This window comes from Oncorhynchus mykiss, chromosome 13, assembly GCF_013265735.2.
Source record: "Oncorhynchus mykiss isolate Arlee chromosome 13, USDA_OmykA_1.1, whole genome shotgun sequence".
Lineage (NCBI taxonomy): Eukaryota > Metazoa > Chordata > Actinopteri > Salmoniformes > Salmonidae > Oncorhynchus > Oncorhynchus mykiss.
Genome location: NC_048577.1, coordinates 26,185,230 through 26,211,624, shown reverse-complemented (window position 1 = coordinate 26,211,624; position 26,395 = coordinate 26,185,230). Strand labels below are relative to the sequence as shown.

Here is a 26,395-nt window from a genome sequence, read left to right as displayed (position 1 = left end):
ACACCAAACCAACATCAGTAGTTACTAAAACATAAATTGCTAATGTATGATTTAAAACGTGGATTTTATGATGTAATGTCAACTTTATACATTTCTATCCCAGGACCACTCAATTTTCAAATTCTCCAAAAATCTGCTGTGGATTACATAGAATCCCTTACCTTTATCACTGAGTGTATTTACACCGAGTGTAACGTTAACACACGAGCAGCGCAGTGGTCTAAGGTTCGGCGTCTCAGTGCAAGAGGCATCACTACAGACCCTGGTTCAAATCCAGGCTGTATCATAACAGGCCCTGATTGTGAGTCCCATCGGACAGAGCACAATTAGCCCAGTATTGATCTGTGTTAAGGTTTGGCCGGGGTAGGACGTCAATGTAAATTAGAATTTGTTCTGAACTAACTTGCCTAGTTAAATATATTTAAAACATGTAGCTTCACTACACCGTTACACTGGCATACAAACTCAGTGGCACAGAGTAGATCATCCATATGACCTTGTCAATAGTGCATTGTGGGTAGTTTAGAAGATTTCCTGAAATAAATTAATAAATATGTAATTACGCAAAAACATAACTGTTTGTCATTATAGGTAACCATAAAGTGACTACAACTAGCTTACTAAGTCTTTACACTTGTGAGTAAAAACTAATGCTTCCTACACTTTAACTTGTTGTTTGAAGATAAAATATACATTTTACTCAACTGCGTTACCCACTCCAGTCAGCAGATGGCGGTCTGGGAATTTAAGGTTGTGCTGTTTTGTGACGTGTAATCTAGTGCACGGAACGCTTCTTTCAGCAGCAGCAACAGTTAGTCAGACACCTCGATAGCTTGCTAGACAAAAAAAGCAGAATCAATAAGATCTTTAGACGCTTTAATGTTTATCAGCCACTGTTTTAAACCCTCTTCTGCCATCTAGTTAGTTATCCGATTTAATTTCATATTTACGGTGTTGTTATTAGTCAGCTAGCGGGCTGGTTAAGGTAGCATTAGCCTAGCTAACATCCCCGACCATGCGGTCACTAAGCTACTCCCCTTCTAAAGAAGAGGTGGATATCACAGTAAAACAAGAAGTAGAGGGTGAGGCTGTTACTGTGAAAGAAGAGGAAGACGCGTTCAGAGTGAAAGAGGAGGAGGATGTTACAGTTAAAGGAGAGGATGGTGCAGTTTATGGAGTGAAAGAGGAGGGAGAGATGACTGTTACATCGAAAAAGGAGGAGGAAGAAGAGGAGGAACCTGGATATCTGGGCCCGGTTTCCCAAACGCATCTTAAGGCATCCAATGGTTCTAACGATGAATTTAGCCATAAGATGGTTTTGAGAAACCGTCCCCTGATCAACACTAGTAAGTACTGTCTTAAAAACAGAGGCACAAACTCTGCAGTTGTTGAACTGATGTTTGGTGTTAAAGCGGAAATCTGCAATTGCTACATCCATATTGTGTATTTTTTATTATTTATTTCTAGCTTGTTTTCTATTTGGAGTGCAAATTATCTTACCTTTTCTACCTATCTGCTTGCCAGTTATGGTTGTCATATGCACATTTTCATGGAACAGTTTAATTTCATTTATAATAGTATCTCAAAATCATTGTCTATGATTAATCTACATTCTATCTAAATCTGAATGAAATCTAAAAGTAACTTTTATTGCCATTGACAACTATGTAAAGAATTCCCTACATAAAGCCTACAAAAAAAACATTGCAAATACATATCCTATAAATCACATGGCCTGTCTATAACGAACTTGAAACATTGTATAAAATATTCTGGGCCCTCAGGTTCCCGCGCCAGTGAGTTTGGGACAGACACAGTTGTCAGCCATTTGTGTAAGGGATAAGAAGTAATCGGGTATTTTCCACTGGATCAGCGCATTACATTTTTCCCTTTCGTGCCGAGTGGTTATCGAAAGGGCGAGAGCTGGAAATGTTTTTCACATACTTTATAGGACTATTCTCATTTGCAATTGATTTTGATTAGACTTTGTTTACTTGCTGTTTGAGGTGAAGAGAAATTAGCTTTGAGAAGCTCCTCAGCTCATTAGTGGTGGTGCGTTAAGACAATCAGAAATACTATCAGAATTCCCCAAATAGGCACATTTATAGGCCTACATTTGCGCTCAGGCCAGGTAGACTAGTCCTACTTCTATATCCCTAGTAGGTCTATGTTGTTAGGTTAGGTTAGGGGTCCTACAGTAGGTCTATGTTATTGTTAGGTGAAGTTATGGGTCCTACAGTAGGTCTATGTTGTTGTTAGGTGAAGTTAGGGGTCCTACCATAGGTGTATGTTGTTGTTAGGGGTCCTACAGTAGGTCTATGTTGTTGTTATAGGTCCTACAGTAGGTCTATGTTGTTGTTTGGGGAAGTTATGGGTCCTACAGTAGGTCTCTGTTAGAGGAAGTTATGGGTCCTACAGTAGGTCTCTGTTAGAGGAAGTTATGGGTCCTACAGTAGGTCTATGTTGTTGTTAGGTGAAGTTTTGTGCCAATTTGGCAAGCACTTAGTGTACAAACCCTCATTAATATTTAACCTTAACCCTAATTAATAATTAACCTTCATAATTTGAATAACTCAATCATCGATGTTACTACTATGGGCCTTTAACCATCTGTCTGAATTTGTTGTTCACACAGGAGAGAGACGTGACTATCGTGGATCTTCTTTGGAGCCTCAACAACCTCATGATGCTGATGAGGCAGAGAAGAGTCTCTCCACATTAGAACACCTCAAGAAACACCAGCGGAGACCCACAGGGAAGAGAACTCACTGCTGCTCTGACTGTGGGAAGAGATTCACCTCATCAGCGGGCATTAAAATGCATCAGAGAATCCACACAGGAGAGAAACCTTTTAGCTGTGATGAATGTGGGAAGAGATTTACTCAATCATCCAGCCTGTCGTCACACCAGAGAACACACACAGGAGAGAAACCGTTTAACTGTGATGAATGTGGGAAAAGTTTTACTCGGTCAACTGGTCTGATATCACACCAGAGAACACACACAGGAGAGAAACCTTATAGCTGTGATGAATGTGGGAAGAGATTTGTTACATCTAACAGTCTGACTAAACACCGGAGAACACACACAGGAGAGAAACCATATAGCTGTGCGCAATGTAGGAAGAGCTTTACTGAGTCTAGCAGTCTGACTAAACATCGGAGAACACACACAGGAGAGAAGCCTTATAGCTGTGATGAATGTGGGAAGAGATTTACTGAGTCTGGTTGTCTGACTAAACACCAGAGAACACACACAGGAGAGAAGCCTTTTAGCTGTAATCAATGTGGGAAGAGTTTTACTCAGTCAACTGGCCTGATATCACACCAGAGAACACACACAGGAGAGAAATCTTATAGCTGTGATGAATGTGGGAAGAGATTTGTTGCATCTAACAGTCTGACTAGACACCGGAGAACACACACAGGAGAGAAATCATATAGCTGTGCTCAATGTAGGAAGAGCTTTACTGAGTCTAGCAGTCTGACTAAACATCAGAGAACACACACAGGAGAGAAGCCTTTTAGCTGTAATCACTGTGGGAAGAGTTTTACTCAGTCAACCAGCCTGAAATCACACCGTAGAACGCACAGAGGAGATAAATCTTATAGCTGTGCTCAATGTGGAAAGAGTTTTACTCAGTCAACCAGCCTGATATCACATCAGAAAAAACACACACAGGAGAGGAATCTTATAGCTCTGCTAAATGCGGGAAGAGTTTTACTCCGTCTAGCAAGCGGACTACACACCATATAACACACACAGGAGAGAAATCTCAGCTGTGAGCAGTGTGACCAGAGATAATCTGATAAAATACCTATGATCAAACATCAGAAAATACATACATGAAGGAGTTGTTTCATGGTATCAATGAAATAATGTCTCAATGTAGAATGTTTTAACATTGTAGTAGGATTATTTTAATAATGTCACAATGTAGAACTCTAATCGTTTGCCCCTTGTTCTATTGATTTCAACATGATCTGGATATTAGCCCCAGGGGGGAAATCCAGGCTCTGAATTGAAAGAGTACAATTTATGTGATGTAACAAAAATTGACTCTCAAAAAAAGAGTTGTGTTACACTTACCGTGTTGGTGACCCACTTGAATCAAAATGCAACACTTCAAAATGTAGCTAGCTGTTTTCTACAAATTGTACTCAGGGATGTACACATTATTCCCAGATTCCGTGTGGTTTTTGAGCTGTTAGTTTTAACAGGACGTGCAACCTCATCTCCCTCCTCTTGCACAAATGATTTTAGCGATGAGTTATGACAAATAGGTGGTGTTCCTTTGTTTAGCGACCCCTACATTTAAATGCATCACTCCAAAATGTAGTTGACTGTCTTCTGCAGGTTGTCCTCTAACCAGGGAGGTAAAAGATATCTCCCATTTCCATGTGTTTTGTTTAGTTGTGTTAGTTTCAACAGCACAAACAACCTGATTTACCCCCTAATCGATATCAGTGGTATATTGCTGCTTGTCAAAACAACAGCGTTTCTGGTGCTTGTTTTAAAAAATACAAGTAATATGAATATTGTGTCAGATGTTTGTGTATGCAGTACATTTTAATTTAGTTTTTAATATATCGCAAACTGTTTCTGCATATTGGTTATTGATTAAACTGTGTACAAACTGTGTTTTATAGCACATTTTATGTTTAGGTTTTTAATATATCACAAACTGTTTCTGCATATTGGTTATTGATAAAACTGTGTACAAACTGTGTTTTATAGCACATTTTATGTTTAGGTTTTGGTTATTGATTTGGACACGTTAAAACTGTGTTTTGACACTGGGCTACCTAGCAAAATGTAATTAAAAATAAGACTATGCAACCAAATATTTCATATTTACATTTCATGTAACATTTAGTAATCATAATTATGTAACCAACTGACAGTTTTTGGGTACAATTATATTGACATTGTTGCCCTGCTTTTAGAATATCCGCATTCATTCTCAGATGTGCCAACCCAAATGTACGAGAGCATGTGGTAAGGACAACTTGGTTGCTGATTGTCTCAAGGGTGAGCAGTCAAAATATTTGTGTTGTGCATTTAACCAGTGTGTTACCATGGATCACAATTTATTTTGACACGTTTTTCCGTGTTGGAGATGAGTTTTATCTCTTATTCTTATCTGTATTTTTTTTAAATTGCACTGTTGGTTAGGGGCTCTTAAGTTAGCATTTCACTGTTAGGTCTACCTGTTGTATTCGGCGCATGTGACTAATATAATTTGATTTGAGTTTTGTTTGAACCAAGTGGACGAGAGTTCTCGAAGCTAGTGAGTTTTCGGAAGACGAGAGTTCTACAAGCTAGTGAGTTTTAGGATTCTATAGAAAGAAAAAGGAGAAAAAATATATACGATTATATATTATTATTTAGAAATATGTGTTGTTTTCTTTTTTTAATTGTTGACAGCCAGTAGACATCATGTTTATATTATAGAAGGTGAAGCATTGTAGTTGATTATAATGTGAAATGGAAGTTGTTTTCTAGTCGGTTGTTCAACTGAAATGTGTCTTGGGCACACTGGTTGGTGTTACCTCGTTAGTCAGTATGTGTTACACCTGTGCTGGCTTGTCCATCTCGTTAGTGGGAAGGTGTTTCACCTGAGCTGGTCCAGGTTCTATTTAAGAGTGTCTGGCCCAGTGCTAAAGTCGTCTTGATAGATGTGGAGAGTCAACACCTTTAGTTGCTCCACCTTTTTGGTTTAAGATGTTTTTATTTCAGGTTGAAGCTTCTTTCTGAAGAGAGCTTTTTTTTGAAGAAGAAGAAAAATGAATACAAACAAGCAATCCTGGTCGGTTCCGGGGATTGGTATAGCAAATACCGTAAGATTTTCATGGACTGAAAAGGAGATGGAACCTTGGAGCAGGGAAACTTTTGGAAGGACCATATTGATGGGATGCCTCAGGATAGAGGTGAAGGAAGTACTCTGCCTTCAAGGCAACCCAAATGAAAAGGGTTTTGATGTGACGTTTCACAAGCAAGAGAAACATGATGATGTATTGAAGATGGCAAAGGAAGCGGAAAGAAAAGGACCCCTGTGCCATTATGCGGTGACCAGCCTGGCAAAGAACAACTTCAGGGTGGTCACCGTAAACATGTACAATCCGCACGTGAAGGATGAAGAAGTGAGGGCCTTTCTGGGGAGATACATGGACAATGTCTCCTCAGCGAGGTACCTCAGGAACTCCCTGGGTTTCTGGAACGGGAGGAGAGGGTTCCAGGCGTTACTCAGGGAGTCCCCGAAGAGTGTGGATGGCTACCTCCATCCTCCGGTGATGTTCTCCCTGGGGGCTGACAGGGGAACATTCTACTATGCACGTCAGTCCCCGTTCTGCAGGCGTTGTATGGCCTACGGCCATATCCTGGCCTCGTGCAGTGCCAAGAGGTGTCGATTTTGTGGGTCGGACGAGCACGAGGCCAAGGAATGTGACGAGCCCAAGGCTTGCCACGGGTGTGGCTCAAGAGCACACCTGTGGCGTGATTGCCCGGCTCGTCACAGGTCATACGCGTCTGCAGCTGGGGGGCGAGCGGGGGATGGGGGGAGGAAAGAAAGGACGCGTGCGGATTGCATGGATGGCACAGGGGAAAGGACGGAGAAGGACGAAGAAGGGAAGAAGGAAGAGGCGAAAAGAAAGAGGAGAGAAGATGGAAAGAAGGAAAAAGAAGGAGAGATTAAAAAGAAGGTGGAAGAACGTGGAGGAGCAGAGAAGAGGGAGAAGGGGACAGTGGTACGAGAAGGAGTGGAAGAGGGAAGGGGGACAGTGACGGAGAAGGAGGGAGGAGTGGATGTGGGGGAGGGGGGGGGGAAGGAGTGGGGGGACAGCCTGCCAGGCTTCCTCGAGGTCGAAATGAGGGATTTGGTGGAGGGGTTAGCGGGGATGGGACGTTGTGTCTCCCCGCTACCTCCTTCACCAAAGAAGAAAGGGATAAAGAGGGGGAGCTTGGCAGGAAGTGAGAGGGAGGGGGGTGTGGAGGGGGAGGGGGGGGGTTAAGAGAGTGGCAGGGGGGGGAGGGGAGGGTAATTTGTCCTCCCGGTTTGCCTCAGCCCCTTGCATTTTAGTGGATGATTCCAGTGAGGGGTCGGTGGGTTGTTTGCTAGAGGGATCCCAGCTCCTGTTTGGGGAGATGGGGTCCCCTATATGCAGCCCAGAGGCAAACGGGGAGGGGGGGATGGTGGGTGGGGAGGGAGGACCCAACACACTGCCTGGGTCATGGGTTGGGATGGAGGACAGGGGGGCGTCAGGAGAGGAGAGGACGTCCCCGCCGGTGGAGATGGACCAGGGGAGCATCGGGTGAGTCTCCTGGTTTTTCTTTGGGTTTTGGGGTTTTTATTTGTTGTAAATAATTAAATGAATAGTTCTGTTTCTTTTTTTAGTCTAAATGTTAGGGGGTTAAGAGATAATGTTAAAAGGAGGGCGGTTTTTTGTTATTTAGAGGGTGTGGGGTTTGATTTCTGTTTTTTACAGGAGGTTCACCTGAGGGATGGTGGGGATGTGTGTAGATTTAAGAGGGAGTGGGATAAGGGGGAATCTTTTTGGGGCATAGGAGGGGTGCACTCAACAGGAGTAGGGATTTTGTGTGGGCATAGAGAGGTTAAAATAGAGAACACTTTTGTAATAATGCAGGGTAGAGTTTTGGGGATAGATGTTAAGTTTAGAGAAGCTAGATATAGGTTAATTGGGGTGTATGGGCCACAGGTGGCGGCAGACAGGAGGGAGATGGTGGACTGTCTGGCGCCCCTGGGTGTTACAAACAGGCACTTGGTGATAGGAGGAGACTTTAATATAGATTTAGGGGTAGGCGGTGATAGCAGTGCAGGTGCCATCTCTGGGCTAATGGCTTGCCATGGTCTGGTTGATGGTGGCCTGCACACTACTCCGGCAATGGTCGGTTCTACATGGCGCAACTCCAGGGGGGTTGCGCGGAGGCTCGACTACATTTTTGTATCCAGGTCTTTGGGTCAGTTGTCTGGGCGGCTGTTGCCTGTTTTCTTCACGGATCACGACGGGGTGTTCCTGCAGGTGGGGTCGCCAGTCTGCCTCTTCGGTAGGGGGTACTGGAAGTTAGATCGGGATATACTGGAGGAGCAGGCTTTCGTTGATGCATTTTTTTGTTTCTTTCGGAGGCTTGACGGCCTCCGGTCCATGTGCGAGGGGGTGTTAGAGTGGTGGGATTTAGTCAAGGGGAGGATAAGGGCTTTTATAATAGGATATTGTAGAAGGAAAAAAAGGGAGGAAAGGAGGGAGGTGGATCGTATCCAAAGGTTAATTGAACTCGAGTACGAGGCAGTCAACCTCGGCGGGTCGATTGACTGGGAGAGATTCGCAACCCTAAAGGCGCAGCTCAGGGAGCTGCAGGAGCAGAAGGCTCGAGCTTTCATGGAGCGTGCGCATAGTGGCTTTCTAGAACATAATGAGACTTGTTCCGCTATGTTCTTTAAGTCGGTTAGAGCCAGACAGAGTAGGAAGGTAATGAAGGGAGTTAGGGAAGAAAATGGTAGTATAGTAAGTAAACCAGAGGAAATGGTCAGGGTGACAACTGATCATTTCCAAGGTTTATTTAAGGAAAGGGAAATAGATGTAGAGCAGGGAAACGTGTTTTTAGAACACTTGTCCCGGCGGTTGCCAGAGGACATTAGAGACGTGATGGAGGCCCAGATCTCACTAGAAGAGGTTGAGAGCGCTCTTAGGAGGATGGGAAAAGGGAAGGTGCCTGGGATGGATGGGCTGCCGGCTGAGTTTTACCTCAAGTTTTGGGGTATACTTGGACCAGTGGTTCTCGAAGTCTTGAAGGCCATCCTTGAGACGGGGGTCCCGGGGGGATCAATGGCTGTTGGTGTGCTGTCACTTCTTTATAAGAAGGGGGAAGCAACTGACCTTGGCAACTGGCGGCCATTGACCATGCTGTGCGTAGATTACAAGATTCTTGCAAAGGTTTTAGCAGACCGGTTGCACACAGCCCTTCCCTACGTCGTCCACGAGGATCAGACGTGCGGGGTAGAGGGCCGCTCTATAAGATGGAACCTACAGTTGATCAGGGATTCCATCGCTTGGGTTGAAGATAGAGGGCTGCCTTTAATGGTAGCAGCGCTAGATCAGGCGAAAGCTTTTGATCGCGTGAATAGATCTTTTCTATTCAGGGTGTTAGGTAGATTAGGATTTGGGGAGAAGTTTATAGGATGGATCCGTACTTTATATGTCGGAGCGGGGTGTCGAGTTAGTGTAAATAGTCACTTAGGTGACGTTTTTGACCTCTCGTCTGGGGTCAGGCAGGGATGCCCACTCTCGGCTCTCCTCTTCGTTCTGTACATGGAGTCTCTGGGGGCTGCCATTAGGGCAGACACAGGGGTGGAAGGCTTGTTGATCCCTGGAAGCGGTGGGCTGCGTGTTAAGATGACGCAGTATGCCGACAACACTTCCTTGCTGTTGTGCAAGGACTCGTGCCTGACAAGGTCCCTTGCCATCTTTGGGGATTTCACCCGAGCGTCGGGAGCGGTTCTGAACCATGCAAAGTCTTCCGTCAAGTTTTTCGGAAGATGGCGCGGTAGAACGGATGTGCCTGGGGGGTTATCTCTCTGTGAAGGGGCCCTGAGGATTCTCGGGGTTCATTTTGAGACCTCCGGCTCAGCGACGCTAAACTGGAACATGCGTATCGCAGTGGTACAGAGGAAGCTAGCAATGTGGAAGGCTAGGTATTTGTCTTTTATGGGCAAAGTCCTGGTCCTAAAGGTGGATGTGTTGCCGTCTCTTTTGTATGTGGCATACATCTACCCATTGCCGGCTTGTCTGAGGAGGCCTCTAGTGAGGCTTGTGTTTCAGTTTATGTGGAGTGGCAGGTGCGAGTGGGTCGCCAGGGCACGCATGATCTGTCCCATCGGGGAGGGAGGTAGGGGGGTACCACATTTCCCCTTCAAGCTGGACGCCATTTTTGTTTCTTTCTTGTTGACGGAGCTTGCTCGTCCGGTTATACACCCGTCCGGTTACCTCCTGCGGGTGTTCTTCTCGTATAAGGCGAGAAGCGTAATGGTGTGGTCTAACGCGGGTCCTCGGGCGGAACAGCTGCCGTGGCATTTTGGCCATGCGGCCAAGTGGCTGCGTGCGCACCCCGAGGTTGAAGTTGCCCGAGTAGGTTTAGACCACAGGCACCTGTACGAGGAGGTCAGGCAGGCAGGGAGTCCTGCGTCTGTAGCGGGCATCTCGTCAGTGGTCTGGGAGGGAGTGCAGGCGCGGGGCCTGGACAACAGGCTCAAGGACCTGAATTGGTTGGGCCTCCATAAGTGCTTGCCGGTACGTGCCATCTTGTACCGGTATAGTTTGGTGCAATCCCCCACCTGTCCAAGATCCTCTTGTGGCAGGGAGGAGACTGTGCGCCATGCCTTCTGGGACTGCGCCTTTACCGGACTAGTCTGGGCTAGGGCACGGGTAATGCTAGGTGTGGTTAGGAGTGATTTTGTTTTGACATGGGCTAGGCTAGAGAGAGGCGTAGGGAGAGCAAAGGGAACGGATAGGGACAGGTTTCTGCTGTGGCTTCTCATGAGTCTCTTTAAAAAGGGACTGTGGGAAGCCAGGCAGAATTTAGTCATGACAGGGAGAGATTGGGGGGTGGAAGGGATAGTGAGAAGGGTGGAAGGTGATTTGAGGGGGAAGATGAAGAGGGAGGAGAGGAAGTGGGGGAAGCATGCGGCACGGGAGAGGTGGAAAGGGGGTTTAGGGCTGGGAGTGTTAGAGTGAGTTTGGTAAGGGGATAAATTAGGGAAGGGGAGATAGGGAAAGGGTTAGGTATTGGTTAGGTATGACGGGGAGGGACGATGCTCCCCTGAGGTTTGTTTTTGTTTGATGTTTTTGTAAATATAATTAAGAATGAATGAGAATTATGATTTTGTAATAATATGAATGGTATTGATTGTAATAAATTATTTTAACCACCTTTTTGGTTTGCTTCCTGTCTTTTACTTTGTTGTGGGTTTTTATTTAGTTTGACTCTTGGACAGATTTAATGGTTCTCATGGTGGGTGTCTTTTAGGTCCCAGTTGTTACTTGTCAACTTTCAGTGGACACCCCCATAGTGTCTTTCAGAACCCCTCCTAAAAACAATCTTATATTTTGGGTTGGATGTTGCATCCAATCAATATTGTAATCAATGGCATTTCCTTAGAATGCTCATTAGTCTTTCAGTTATTATTCTGTTTTTTTATCCTCTTATGTATGTTGTGTACTAAATATTTCTGTTTATTTTGATTGTTTTTTAATGTGAAGCCATTGTGTTGCATCCATGTCTGAAATGTGCTGTATAAATAAAGCTTGATTTGATTTCAACAAATGAACGACCAATCAACAGACTCTTGGTCCCCCTTAGTATGAAAATCATTATCAATCCCATGTCAAAGGATTCAACTACTGAAAACAAACAAATGGATCAACCAGATCAATCACACTTTTCAAGCCTGCTGAAGGTGTGGTGGAGTGGTAAACACCACCCCCGGCTAATGTCATGTTCTGTGGCCTTGCCATTCCATTTCTCGACTGCCCCTGCAACACATTTAGTCATATTATATAAAACTCTCAAAGTAATGGATATGAAGCATCTACAGCCTCAGTTACACATGGCACATATATGTGACTTCTGTCATCTGATCACTCCAAGCTGCATTAGGTCTGGATGCACAAAAGTCACAATGTGCTACATTAGGTTTAGATCTGCCAGGATGGGCATTGTGTTCGGAATTTGAGTCTGGCCACCGAATATGCATAAGCAACGTAAAGAGATGGGGTGAATGAGTGGGGAAAAATACATTTGACACAAATGACCTTCATAATATCAAAGAACAAATGTGTGTGCCTGAGGGGAAATTAACTTTCACAGAAAACCATCATTGTCTTCGTTATTCATTATTAGTATGTTATATTATTATATACATTATTTCGAGACATATTCAGAGCCAAACATCAACCCAACTTTTTATTTTTTAATTTTTAATTTACCCCCTTTTTCTCCCCAATTTCGTGGTATCCAATTGTTAGTAGCTACTATCTTGTCTCATCGCTACAACTCCCGTACGGGCTCGGGAGAGACAAAGGTCGAAAGTCATGCGTCCTCCGATACACAACCAAACAAGCCGCACTGCTTCTTAACACAGCGCGCATCCAACCCGGAAGCCAGCCGCACCAATGTGTCGGAGGAAACACGGTGCACCTGGCAATCTTGGTTAGCACACACTGCGCCCGGCCCGCCACAGGAGTCGCTGGTGTGCGATGAGACAAGGATATCCCTACCGGCCAAACCCTCCCTAACCCAGACGACGCTAGGCCAATTGTGCGTCGCCCCATGGACCTCCCAGTCGCGGCCGGTTACGACAGAGCCTGGACGCGAACCCAGAGTCTCTGGTGGCACTTCATCACGGCGCCACCCGGGACATCAACCCAACTTAACCTTTTTAATAACTGTTGTTGCATCCAAACTTGTCACCATCGTTTTCAATTGAAATTGCGAAGTTCCCGGAAGAAGTCCAGCAACAGCCGAAAGGGGTGAGAAATTACACCAATATCAGTGGACAATTTGCACTAATGTAAATAAACATAGATGATGGAACATATTCCCTTTTGCTTACGTGATGAACCGCTAAGGGGACATAAATATTTACCATCTAAACCATGTGTGACCTCTCACCTCTCTGGCTGTAGAAGTGCTCTTCCTACCCAGTCCCTCAACAGCTCTCTGACTGAGCTCCACCCTCACTGGGTCTTCAGGAGGGATGGAAGAAGGAATGGATCAGTCAGTCAATAAAGTGTAGAGCTGATGTCTATGCTGTCTGACAGAATCACTATTTTAGTCGTTCATTAAAGTAATTAAGGCTTTATGACTGCTAAATACCAACTATCAATTACTTAGATCATGTATTTTCAGGTAGCGATACTTCCTTGGGACGTCCCTGGCCCATTGAAGTTGACATTTAAAATGGTTAAGGTAGGGGTTAGGGTTTTGGGTAGGGATCTCCCAAGGATCCCAGATAGCATTGACCATCGTGCATTCTTCTGTCTCTTTTACATAGCAGGTGTAAAATAAACAGACCAGACAAGTAGGCATGCAATGCATTATGGCCAATGTAGTTCAATTATACCAATGGCTGATGAAACATATGTTTCCTTTATTTAAATTGACAAGTCATTTAAGAACACATTCTTATTTACAATGACGGCCTAGGAACAGTACCTTCCTAGACAATGTGCTGGACGGTAATTATTTATGTGGCCCATGGACCCAGTGTAACTTTACGAGAAAAAAAAATAACTTTTCTCCACAGACTGCAGGCGACAGGCTCAGGACACGGTTGATTGGCTGTCAGACAAGGTTCCTTACACTGCTAGCTGGTAGGACTGCTTTTCTGGATTATACTATAGCTGAGATCCCAATACCCATGTAAACATAGCTTATTGATAGATCAATGAGGTCAGATCCCAATATCCATGTAAACATAGCTTACTGGAAGATCAATGAGGCTAGATCCCAATACCTATGTAGACATAGCTTACTGGCAGTTGTCTGACTATTATATTATTATTTAATGAAAGAAATGTAAAAATTCACTTTTTGTCTGGAAATAAAATAAACATGTATCTGCTTTACCCACTCCAGTCAACAGATGGCGATGTGCGTCTTTCAGGCGATGCTATCAGCGTGACATATGATCTTGGAAAGTCTACACATTCTAGTTATCGTGGAATTCTTGTGCAATTTAAATGTTTAAATATGAAATGTAATTTTGCTTCTAAATGAGAGAATTGTTTTCATTAAGTGAACTGGGCTCAATCAGTGGCCACGCCCAAGTGAACAGACATTGGTTGAGAACTATGAAACACGCCCTTCTCTGCTCCTACTACAAAAGTCCGTTGACGGAAGTCAACCTCATGTTCCAGATGAGGTGTACATACGTTTAAAAGGGCTAATTTCAACCCTGGCGGTGACGATCACCACGCTTGGAAGGATGAATTTCGACTACACCAGCCAGAATATAGTACGAGCTTCGTTGAGGCAACTTGGTAAGAACTTTGAACTCTTATTCACTGAAGAAGAAGTGACATCCTAGATGTTGAGTTATCAGCTGCAGCTGTAAACGTACAGGAAAGGACAGACAATCTCCTGAGAACGACAGGGTACAACGTATCCGTTCTATGACACTACGACCAGACAGATTCTACAAGGGACGAGGGCGATCTCTGCTGGGCAAACCAGTCTTCCATTGTCGATCCGTCATGACACAGGCACAAGAATGTCAATATACTTTTATAATATTCTACAGGAAGGCCGTCCAGACCAGGTGATTTCCCTGCTTTCATAGATAAAATGGCGTCTCTAACCTCCTCTTCTGTTATAGTCCAGTCCAGGTCCTCTACCTGGCTATCTGATAATCTAGGTAATTCTATGCCAGACAAAGAAGTGTCCATATCTATGGGGCTGAACAGGAGGATGTATATACATCTTCATAATAACATTAAAACACGCTGTCAATCTCTTTGGATGAGGTCAACATCTTAGTGTCCATCTCAATGGCTGGAGTTACGTTCCAAGTGTTCTGCATTTCTAGTTGTCTTGCTAGTAGCCTGCCTGTCTTCTCACCTCCCTCATTAAACTGGTTCTAGGTCTAAACAGAGCATATTCTGCCTTTTTTGTTATACGTTTCCTGCATCTGAAATGTGAATTTGCAGGCAGTTTTGAAATGTGCGATCTGTGAAATGTCCAAATCCCTTTCCAGACCACATCTCTGTTTCTAGTCTTTTCACTGCTTCAGACCTTCTCTCTTCTTTCTGGAGGCATGCCATTTCCCATCTAATACACCAGAGCCATAATACATGGTGTTATTTCCCCTCTAATACACCAGAGCCTAACATAATACATGTTATAGAGGTTCCCAGACTGTGTTATTTCCCCTCTCATCCACCAGAGCCTACTATTATACATGTTATAGAGGTTCCCAGACTGTGTTATTTCCCCTCTAATACACCAGAGCCATAATACATGTTATAGAGGTTCCCACACTGTTATTTCCCCTCTAATACACCAGAGCCATAATACATGTTATAGAGGTTCCTACACTGTGTTATTCCACCTCTAATACACCATAGCCCACCATAATACATGTTATAGAGGTTCCCACACTGTTTTATTTACCCTCTAATACACCAGAGCCATAATACATGTTATAGAGGTTCCCACACTGTGTTATTTCCCCTCTAATACACCAGAGCCCACCGTAATACATGCTTTCCACATGCTTCCACACTGTGGAAATCCTTTCCGTTGAGCCCATCTGCTAGTGACTGGCTAAATATCTAATCTTGTAATAGCATGGTGTTGAGTCTAAATATATGTTTTATCATGTGGAGGTTTCATTCATGTCTCTATTTAATTCAATAATTGGTTTGTTTTTGACCGGATAGAGACCAGACTCTCCTTCTGACAGCAGGAAGAGTCCTTCAGGGGAACCAGACCATGAGACGTCCAAACCAGCAGGACGGCATCACTGCTCCCAGTGTGCAAAGAGTTTTACTCAGTTAGGGAGCCTGAGAACACACACTGGAGAGAAGCCTTACCACTGTTCTCAATGTGGAATGACGTTTACCCAGTTAGGGAGCCTGCAAATGCATGAAATAAAATAAAATAAAATGTATTTGTCACATACACATGGTTAGCAGATGTTAATGCGAGTGTAGCGAAATGCTTGTGCTTCTAGCTCCGACAATGCAGTAATAACCAACGAGTAATCTAACTAACATATATGAATGAGTGATGGTACAGAGCGGCATAGGCAAGATGCAGTAGATGGTATCGAGTACAGTATATACAGTGCCTTGCGAAAGTATTCGGCCCCCTTGAACTTTGCGACCTTTTGCCACATTTCAGGCTTCAAACATGAAGATGTAAAACTGTATTTTTTTGTGAAGAATCAACAACAAGTGGGACACAACCATGAAGTGGAAGGACATTTATTGGATATTTCAAACTTTTTTAACAAATCAAAAACTGAAAAATTGGGCGTGCAAAATTATTCAGCCCCCTTAAGTTAATACTTTGTAGCGCCACCTTTTGCTGCGATTACAGCTGTAAGTCACTTGGGGTATGTCTCTATCAGTTTTGCACATCGAGAGACTGAAATTTCTTCCCATTCCTCCTTGCAAAACAGCTCGAGCTCAGTGAGGTTGGATGGAGAGCATTTGTGAACAGCAGTTTTCAGTTCTTTCCACAGATTCTCGATTGGATGCAGGTCTGGACTTTGACTTGGCCATTCTAACACCTGGATATGTTTATTTTTGAACCATTCCATTGTAGATTTTGCTTTATGTTTTGGATCATTGTCTTGTTGGAAGACAAATCTCCGTCCCAGTCTCAGGTCTTTTGCAGACTCCATCAGGTTTTCTTCCAGAATGGTCCTGTATTTGGCTCCATCCATCTTCCCATCAATTTTAACCATCTTCCCTGTCCCTGCTGAAGAAAAGCAGGCCCAAACCATGATGCTGCCACCACCATGTTTGACAGTGGGGATGGTGTGTTCAGCTGTGTTGCTTTTACGCCAAACATAACCTTTTGCATTGTTGCCAAAAAGTTCAATTTTGGTTTCATCTGACCAGAGCACCTTCTTCCACATGTTTGGTGTGTCTCCCAGGTGGCTTGTGGCAAACTTTAAACAACACTTTTTATGGATATCTTTAAGAAATGGCTTTCTTCTTGCCACTCTTCCATAAAGGCCAGATTTGTGCAATATATGACTGATTGTTGTCCTATGGACAGAGTCTCCCACCTCAGCTGTAGATCTCTGCAGTTCATCCAGAGTGATCATGGGCCTCTTGGCTGCATCTCTGATCAGTCTTCTCCTTGTATGAGCTGAAAGTTTAGAGGGACGGCCAGGTCTTGGTAGATTTGCAGTGGTCTGATACTCCTTCCATTTCAATATCATCGCTTGCACAGTGCTCCTTGGGATGTTTAAAGCTTGGGAAATCTTTTTGTATCCAAATCCGGCTTTAAACTTCTTCACAACAGTATCTCGGACCTGCCTGGTGTGTTCCTTGTTCTTCATGATGCTCTCTGCGCTTTTAACGGACCTCTGAGACTATCACAGTGCAGGTGCATTTATACGAAGACTTGATTACACACAGGTGGATTGTATTTATCATCATTAGTCATTTAGGTCAACATTGGATCATTCAGAGATCCTCACTGAACTTCTGGAGAGAGTTTGCTGCACTGAAAGTAAAGGGGCTGAATAATTTTGCACGCCCAATTTTTCAGTTTTTGATTTGTTAAAAAAGTTTGAAATATCCAATAAATGTCGTTCCACTTCATGATTGTGTCCCACTTGTTGTTGATTCTTCACAAAAAAATACAGTTTTATATCTTTATGTTTGAAGCCTGAAATGTGGCAAAAGGTTGCAAAGTTCAAGGGGGCCGAATACTTTCGCAAGGCACTGTACATATGAGATGAGTAATGTAGGGTATGTAAGCATTATATTAAGTAGCATTGTTTAAAGTAGCTAGTGATACATGTATTACATAAAGATGCAGTAGATGGTATCGAGTACAGTATATACATATGAGATTAATAATGTAGGGTATGTAAACATATTAAGTAGCATTGTTTAAAGTGGCTAGTGATATATTTTACATCAATTTCCATCAATTCCCATTATTAAAGTGGCTGGAGTTGAGTCAGTGTGTTGGCAGCAGCCACTCAATGTTAGTGGTGGCTGTTTAACAGTCTGATGGCCTTGAGATAGAAGCTGTTTTTCAGTCTCCCGGTCCCAGCTTTCATGCACCTGTACTGTCCTTGCATTCTGGATGATAGTGGGGTGAACAGGCAGTGGCTCGGGTGGTTATTGTCCTTGATGATCTTTATGGCCTTCCTGTGACATCGGGTGGTGTAGGTGTCCTGGAGGGCAGGTAGTTTGCCCCCGGTGATGCGTTGTGCAGACCTCACTACCCTCTGGACAGCCTTATGGTTGTGGGCGGAGCAGTTGCCGTACCAGGCGGTGATACAGCCCGACAGGATGCTCTCGATTGTGCATCTGTAGAAGTTTGTGAGTGCTTTTGGTGACAAGCCGAATTTCTTCTGCCTCCTGAGGTTGAAGAGGCTGTGTGGGTGGACCAATTCAGTTTGTCTGTGATGTGTACGCCAAGGAACTTAAAACTTACTACCCTCTCCACTACTGTCCCATCGATGTGGATAGGGGGGTGCTCCCTCTGCTGTTTCCTGAAGTCCAAAATCATCTCCTTAGTTTTGTTGACGTTGAGTGTGAGGTTATTTTCCTGACACCACACTCTGAGGGCCCTCACCTCCTCCCTGTAAGCCGTCTCGTCGTTGTTGGTAATCAAGCCTACCACTGTTGTGTCGTCCGCAAACTTGATGATTGAGTTGGAGGCGTGCGTGGCCACACAGTCGTGGGTGAACAGGGAGTACAGGAGAGGGCTCAGAACGCACCCTTGTGGGGCCCCAGTGTTGAGGATCAGCGGGGTGGAGATGTTGTTACTTACCCTCACCACCTGGGGGCGGCCCGTCAGGAAGTCCAGTACCCAGTTGCACAGGGCGGGGTCGAGACCCGGGGTCTCGAGCTTGATGACGAGTTTGGAGGGTACTATGGTGTTAAATGCTGAGCTGTTGTCGATGAACACCATTCTCACATAGGTATTCCTCTTGTCCAGATGGGTAAGGGCAGTGTGCAGTGTGGTTGAGATTGCATCGTCTGTGGACCACACAGGGGAAAAACTTTTCCAATGTTCCCATTGTGGAAAGAGTTGTACCCAGTTAAGAAACCTGTATGAGAGGACACACACAGAAAAAAAAGACGTACCACTGCTCCCACTGTGGAAAGAGATTTACCCAGTTAAGGTACCTGAAAGAGCATGAAAGAATACATACAAATGCGCAGGAGAAGAAGACATAACACTGTTCTCATTGTGGAAAGAAATTTTCCCAGTCAGAGGACCTGAAAACACATGAGAGAATAGAGAGGCTGTGTTCTGACTTGTGTTTTTGACTGAGAATGTGTGTTTTTGTTTGGGCTGTCAGACTTGAGATAACTTTGTGTAATGTTAGTGCACTATTTTTTAATTGCGATTAATCCATTGTCTGAAAGCGTTGAAAATACACTGAAAGCATCCAAAATACATCCTATATACCGCTAAAATCTACAATGCCATGTAAAAACAAGATGACATGGAGGTTAAATAAAGTGTGCTTTATCAATGTAACATATTTTGACACGTCCACTGTGGGGCGCTGTAGAGTTATAATATCCATAACAACTACAGGTCAAACAGGGAAATCGTTCACATGGTTTTTCCACCATTAATTTTTTCCCCACGGGGCTGTGTTTTGTTTAGGCTTACCCTGGTGTGACGTTTTGATAACCATGTAAATCTCTCTAGGACAAGGTGACTGAGGGCACACCGTGTGTTGTGAACGTATTTTAATGTTTTTAATATTGTATAACTGCCTTTATTTTGCTGGACCCCAGGAAGAGTAGCTGCTGCCTTGGCAGGAACTAATGGGGATCCTTTATTCACCGATTCGAAAAGGCTAATTAGCATCAAAGTAGAGGACATGCAAGACTACAAATAATAATAATAATAATAATAACAAACTTCTTCCATTAACGTTGATGGAAGCCACTAAGACTACAAATCCCTGCAGCTCCACGGATTCAGACTACACATAATAATAATAATAACAAACTTCTTCCATTAAGTATGATGGAGGTCACTGTGTTCTTGGGGACCTTCAATGCTGCAGAAATGTTTTGGTACCCATCCCCAGATCTGTGCCTTGACACAATCCTGTCTTGGAGCTCTACGGACAATTCCTTTGACCTCATGGCTTGGTTACCTGTGGGACCATATTTCGACAGGTGTGTGCCTTTCCAAATCATGTCCAATCAATTGAATTTACCACAGGTGGACTCCAATCAAGTTGTAGAAACATCTCAAGGATGATCAATGGAATCTGGGTGCATCTGAGCTCAATTTCGAGTCTCATAGCAAAGGGTCTGAATACATGCATAAATGTAAAAAAAAAAGTTTTGGGTTTGTCATTATGGGGTATTGTGATGTCATTATGGGGTATTGTGATGTCATAATGGGTTATTGTGTGTAGATTGATGAGGGAAAAAATATTCCATTTTAGAATAAGGCTGTAATGTAACAAAATGTGGAAAAGTGAAGGGGTCTGAAAACATTACGAAAGCACTGTATACTCCTGGCAGACTTTTCTACCACTGGCAGAGTTTTCTACTATTGATAGTTTTGTACAGTCATGTTAAACGTGGTATAGAAAAATCCAATCTTAGGAGAGTACATGGGAGGCACTATACTGTGTGTATGCAGGTGTCTATCTGGTCAAAACCACTGATACAGGTGCCCCTCCACCTTCTGGTGGGATGGATCATGTCTACAGAGAAACCTAGATTTGAATACTTAGATTTGTGTATATTGGGCATATGTTGTGAAATTGTTAGATATTACTTGTTAGATATTACTGCACTGTCAGAGCTAAAACCACAAGCATTTCACAACACCCACAATAACATCCTAACATGTGTATGTGACCAATAAAATGTGATTTTGATTTTAAATGAACATCCTATTTATCAAAGGTGCTTTTGCCTGGGGTCAAAATGAAAGTCCATATTGATACAGAAACACTGAACCATATTTAGATTTATTAAGAACAAGTTGACTGACAAAGTCATGAAAAATTGGAAGAATTGAATAAACCACATGTTGGCTACGATAAAAGATATGCCTCTGGGGTCAAAATGATCCATGTCAGATGTATGGTTCAATAAAAATATGTAGTGGGTGTAAAGTTGGTTTTAAATTCTCATTAAAAACGAATCAATCATCACATGCTTCTCTTTGAACAACTCAATATAATAATCAACTTTTATGAAATAAATGAAAAATAAACGTTTGGTTGCTCAACTGCGTTGCCCACTCCAGTCAGCAGATGGCGATGTGCGTATTTTAGGTTCAGGCGACGCTGCCAGTGTGACGTATAATCTAGTGGACGGGACACTCCAACAGCTTGTCAGACACCTCCGTAGCTTTCTAGCAAACACAGCTACAACATTCACGCTCTTTACACTGTTTTTGGTGTATATTAGTCGCTGTGTATTAAACATACTTCTGTCGTACGTACTTGTTGACCCATTTAATTATATATTTACGTTGTTTGTCAGCTAGCTGGTTTGCTAAGTTAGCTTAGAACTAGGCTAGTCGCTAATGCTAGCTGGCTAACATCTCCGACTATGAGTTCACTAAGCTACTCTCTTCCTGATAAAGAAGAGGAGGTTTGCTGGACGGAGAAAGAAGCTCTCATCAAAGAGGAGGAGGAAGAGAAATATGTTACTATACAAAAACAAGTAGAGGGTGAGGCTGTTACTGTGAAAGAAGAAGAGAAAGACGTTTCAGTGAAAGAAGAGGAAGACACGTTCAGAGTGAAAGAGGAGGGTGCATTTTTTGGAGTGAAAGAGGAGGAGGGGGAGATTACTGTCACATTGGAGGAAGAAGAGGAGGTTGGAGATCTGTTTAACACCAGTAAGTACCGTCTCTGCAGTCGTTGAACCAATATGCAGTAAAGGGGAACCAATATGCAGTAAAGGGTTTCTACCATTGGTGGGCCGTCAGGGCCAGCAAGGCCAGCTATAGCAAGGCCTTCTCTAGCTCTAGCTAGCTGTCCTAAACATCAGAATATATATTTTTTTAAATATATTTTTCCACAAATATGTATTAAATTATTCCAAAGAGTAAGAGTTATACCTTCATTTCATAGCTTTCCTCTTGGCTGCACTGCTTCCAGCCCCAGGTTGAGATTTGGAGGGCTGGTCTTTATGTTAGATCTTTTATCCAATCATATTCAGCCATCATGTGTTTCCAGGGGTCTAAAATCTGCCTTCAGAATCAACAGTGCGGGCGCTTGTAGCTTAAAGTGAATGGAAATGAAAATTTAGTGTCAACCAATCAGCTTTAGAGTTGGCTATTGTACGCCTGCTGGCTGGCTCCAGTGTTACACAGGAGCCAGCTAGCAGGCGTAGTGCGTGCACGTCTTTTGATTGGATTACCAATATTGAGAGGCAGGTCCTATGGGCACCTCAGAACTAGGAAACTGCGTACTACTAAGGAATTTGCGTACTACTAAGCTGTTTTTTCAACCCACAATGGCGGAAGGAGGAGAATATATCGATTTGGTCGAGGATATAATTATAACGCCATTCTCAAGACGAACTTTTCAAGAAAAGTTGGACATTGTAAGGAGAGGACGCCGACGCTACAAAGCCTGTCACAGGCGGGAAAGGGGTTCGTTCGCCACTTTCAAAGTTCCAACTGCGAGCGCTATCAATGGCTCACAGGCTCCGAGAAGCACTGCAAACTGTATTGCTGGGAATGCCTGATATTTGCAAGTGATCAATTTGGTGTTTGGAGCCACACTGGCTTTGCAAACTTGAGTTGTCTAACTAAGGCAGCAACGAGACACCAAAGTACGGCTGGGCACTTACAAGCAATGGTGCTTTTGAAAACTTTTGGGGACACCCGAGTGGATCTACAGCTCAACGAACAAGCGCGCAGGGCAACGGAGCTGCACAATGAAAAGGTGAAGAAAAATAGGGAAATATTGAAAATACTCATTGATTGTGTCATGTTTTTGGGTAAACAGGAACTTTCATTTAGGGGACACGATGAAAGTGCTGACTCCACAAACAAAGGGAACTACGTGGAGCTTCTTTCTTTTCTTTCTGAAAGCAAGACAGATTTACAATACCACCTGTCCACTAACAAAGTGTTCATTGGGACGTCAGGCAAAATACAAAATGACCTAATTTATGCTATTGCTGAAGTGATGGGAGAAGAGATCAAAATGGAGATTAAAAAAGCTCCCTTTGTTGCTGTTATGGTGGACGAGACAACAGATGTGGGAAATGCAGCACAGCTCTCACTCGTCCTGCGTTATGTGACGGACACAGGAGTCAAGGAGCGATTTATCCGATTTGAAGATGTGACAAGCGGCAAGTGAGCTGATGACATTGCCGCTCTTATTTTCCGTTTCTTGGAGGAAAATGAATGTAGTCTGGATAAAGTTGTGGCACAGTGTTTGGATGGCGCGGCAGTCATGGCATCTGGACTCAATGGGGTGCAGGCTAAAGTTAAGGAGAGGGCACCGATGGCCTTATTCATTCACTGCTATGCACATCGACTAAATTTAGTACTGACTCAAGGAGCCTCAAAGCTTAAAGAATGCAAGGTCTTCTTTGCCAACCTCAATGGCCTTGCAGCATTTTTCTCACGATCCCCTAAGCGCACGCAACTGCTGGATGACATCTGCAAGCGTTGTCTTCCTAAGGTTGCACCAACGAGGTGGCAATATACATCTAGATTGGTCAATGCAGTCTTTGAAAAGAGAGTTGCCCTAAAGGAGCTGTTTAACCACTTACTGGAACATCATGATGACCATGACGGGGATACTGTGCTTATGGCTGATGGATTTAATGCACGTTTGGATGATTTTGAGTTGTTTTTTGCTTGAAACATTCAATGGGATTTTTAATTATTTGGATGGGCTTTTTGGAATTCTACAGAAACAAACTTTGGATGTACAATTCTGCCTGACAAGGGTGAACGAGTTTTGTGACACAATTGAGCGAGAGAGGCGCAGGTTCAGTCAAATCTACGATGACACAGCGCGCATCTCAAGTTCACCCAGCGCACGCAGAGGCCCAGCACAAGGAGACCCTCGCACATACTACCAACAACTCCACAGCAATATTCTGGACAACATTCTTTGCCAGATACGAAACATGTTTCAAGACCATGAAAAATGTATGTTTCTCTCCCTCCTGAACCCCCAGCACTTTCAGACCTACCGGAAAAAATTCCCGCAATCAGCCTTCTCCAGCTTAACAGAGAGTCACGGAACACTGTTCGACCTATCCAAGCTAAAAACAGAACTGACTGTAATGTATGCTATGACTGATTTTGAAGGGAAAATTGCCTCTGATCTCCTTGATTTCCTTAAGCAGAAAAATCTGAATGAGGACATGGGGCAACTTTACACATTGGCATGTGTGACAGTGACTATCCCTGTGTCCACGGCTTCTGTCGAGCGGTCATTCTCGGCCTTAAAGCGAATCAAAACCTATTCCAGAAATGCTACTGGACAGACTCGGCTTTCAGCATTAGCCTCCATGTCCATAGAAAAGGACTTATTGGTGGAACTAAAACGCACAGACTGTACAACAGAGTCATTGAAGTCTTCTTGAAGAAGAAAGGAGGAAGGCTTTTGTGTTCAAATAATCAGCCTTTGGTGAGTAGGCATACAATGCATTTTATTTTTTATTAAATGTGTATGTATGTTTCGCATTTTATTTCGTTAATATTAAATAGCCTATATATTAACTCAATAAAATGGCAAATAGCCTATGTTGCAAATGATTTGTTTTCTTTTATTTTCAGTGAATAGTTATGTCTTTATCATCACGGTGAAACTGCTTTGGGTGCGACAATGCGCTGTTTAGTGAACACACTGTATTTTATTTATTTTTTTACTTGTGGACCAGAAATGGATAGAAGAAGAATATTAATATAACTCTGTTGCACTCGACTATGTTCTTGCCTATTAGTTGAACTGTACTGTATTGTACTCTTCCCCTGCAATTCTCTGAATAAAAATGTCAATTTCAAGGTGACACAACGCCTGGTTATACTGCGTTTCTGTCTAAATGTATAGTGTCTAGAGCCATGGCATCATAATTATGGTAATAAGAGGTGGATTCATTCGGGTGGGACTGTGTAGGACCTCACTGAAGGCCCAGGACCACGGCACGCCACTGGGTTCTCCACTTTAATGTTGTTCTGAAGGAATGGCTGAAGCTACCCTGTAATGTGTAGAACATCAAGAGTGGACCATCAACAAAACGTTAACAATTGATCAAATGCATCCAATGACAATGCCTGAAATATTGTATTCCTCAATATCTCCTATTAGCATAGCCCAAGATGTACTCTTAGAGGGGCAATCAGCAGTTGTTACATCCATTTAGGGACTTATACATTAATGATATGTACCCATTTGTTTCTTTAAGAATTCACTTCTAAATAAATACCTCATGAGCTTAGTTCAGCTGTTGTACCCCATCAGAACCCAGAATATAAGCCTTTATTTTCTCCAATGTTTGTCAGTAAATATAAACAAACACAGTATATCCTCAAAACATGGTTAAAACTATCATGTTGATATCATGGATGGTTGCATTTCTCCAGCCCCATCCCTCAGCTTTTACCGAAACGGGCAGGGAGTACGCTTTGTTATTGTGTCTACTGCTGATTCCTGCCCCCATTACTCCTCAAGGTCCAAGGAGTGTATGTTATTTTCAGAGGTAGACTAAAATAGTCAAATATTCCATCTAAATGTGAATCAATTCTCAATTGCAATATGTTTCTAGAAACAAATCACTGTACTTTCATATCATGGAGTGGCCTAGCCAGTCTCCAGACCTTAATCCCATAGAAAATCTTTGGAGGGGGCTGAAGGTTCGAGTTGCTAAATGTCAGCCTCAAACCTTAATGACTTGGAGAAGATCTGCAAAGAGGAGTGGGAAAAAAATCCCTCCTGAGATGTGTGCAAACCTGGTGGCCAACTACAAGAAATGTCTGACCTCTGTGATCAGGGTTTTGCCACCAAGTACTAAGTCATGTTTTGCAGAGGGGTCAAATACGTATTTTCCTCATTAAAATGCAAATCATTCAAACCAATCAACATTTTTGACATGTGTTTTTCTGGATTTTTTTGTTGATATTCTGTCTCTCACTGTTCAAATAAACCTACCATTAAAATTACAGACTGATCATTTCTTTGTCAGTAGGCAAACGTACAAAATCAGCATGGGATCAAATACTTGTTTCCCTCACTGTATGTTTTGTTTGATAAAGTTCATATTTATATAAAATAATCTGAGTTTACATTGGCGCGTTACGTTCAGTAGTTCCAAAAACATCCTGTGATTTTGCATCGCCACATCAATTCAACAGAAATACTTATCATAAATGCAAATCATGCAATAATCTCAGACGGCGCTCAGAAAAATAAAAAAAATATCAGAAGTCAACAGAAATCAGAAATAACAATATAAATATTCCCTTACCTTTGATCTTCATCAGAATGCACTCCCAGGAATCCTAGTTCCACAATAAATGCTTGATTTGTTCGATAATGGACATAAATAAATAATGGACAAGTAGCTACTTTTGTTACGGCGTTAGGTACACATCCAAACGCTCGTGCAGGTCAGGCATAACGTCGGACAAAAACTTCCAAAAGTTTATATTACAGAAACATTTCAAA

At 43.1% G+C, this 26,395-nt stretch overlaps 2 protein-coding genes across 3 annotated transcripts in view; both read left to right on the top strand.

The window, feature by feature from the left end:
- The first annotated feature begins 748 nt into the window (after positions 1 to 748).
- Positions 749 to 4,839, top strand: LOC110487388 (zinc finger protein 501-like). Of its 2 annotated transcripts, XR_005035712.1 has the most exons (3): positions 749 to 1,346; positions 2,636 to 4,577; positions 4,666 to 4,839. XR_005035712.1 is itself a non-coding variant. In XM_036942390.1 (2 exons), exons 1-2 carry the CDS (start codon positions 1,016 to 1,018, stop codon positions 3,754 to 3,756), a joined length of 1,452 nt encoding a protein of 483 aa, XP_036798285.1. In that variant the 5' UTR covers positions 749 to 1,015; the 3' UTR covers positions 3,757 to 4,839. The 2 variants fall into 2 exon arrangements, 1 of the variants encoding a protein (XP_036798285.1); XM_036942390.1 differs by having other exon boundaries at positions 2,636 to 4,839.
- A 1,184-nt stretch (positions 4,840 to 6,023) lies between these two features.
- LOC118938062 (zinc finger protein 2-like) overlaps positions 6,024 to 26,395 on the top strand; it is a 33,069-nt gene continuing 12,697 nt past the window's right edge. The window contains exons 1-3 of the mRNA XM_036939725.1: positions 6,024 to 6,190; positions 6,317 to 6,469; positions 21,461 to 21,597. Of these exons, the coding sequence (XP_036795620.1) occupies positions 6,024 to 6,190; positions 6,317 to 6,469; positions 21,461 to 21,597 (457 nt within the window). The remainder of the gene's footprint in view (positions 6,191 to 6,316; positions 6,470 to 21,460; positions 21,598 to 26,395) is intronic.

What these genes read in the sequence shown, in the direction of transcription:
- LOC110487388 (XM_036942390.1), top strand. Translation starts at nt 1,016, where the DNA reads ATGCGGTCACTAAGCTACTCCCCTTCTAAAGAAGAGGTGGATATCACA. An exon ending in CCGTCCCCTGATCAACACTA is followed by an intron (nt 1,347 to 2,635) that starts GTAAGTACTGTC and finishes TTGTTCACACAG; the next exon opens with GAGAGAGACGTGACTATCGT.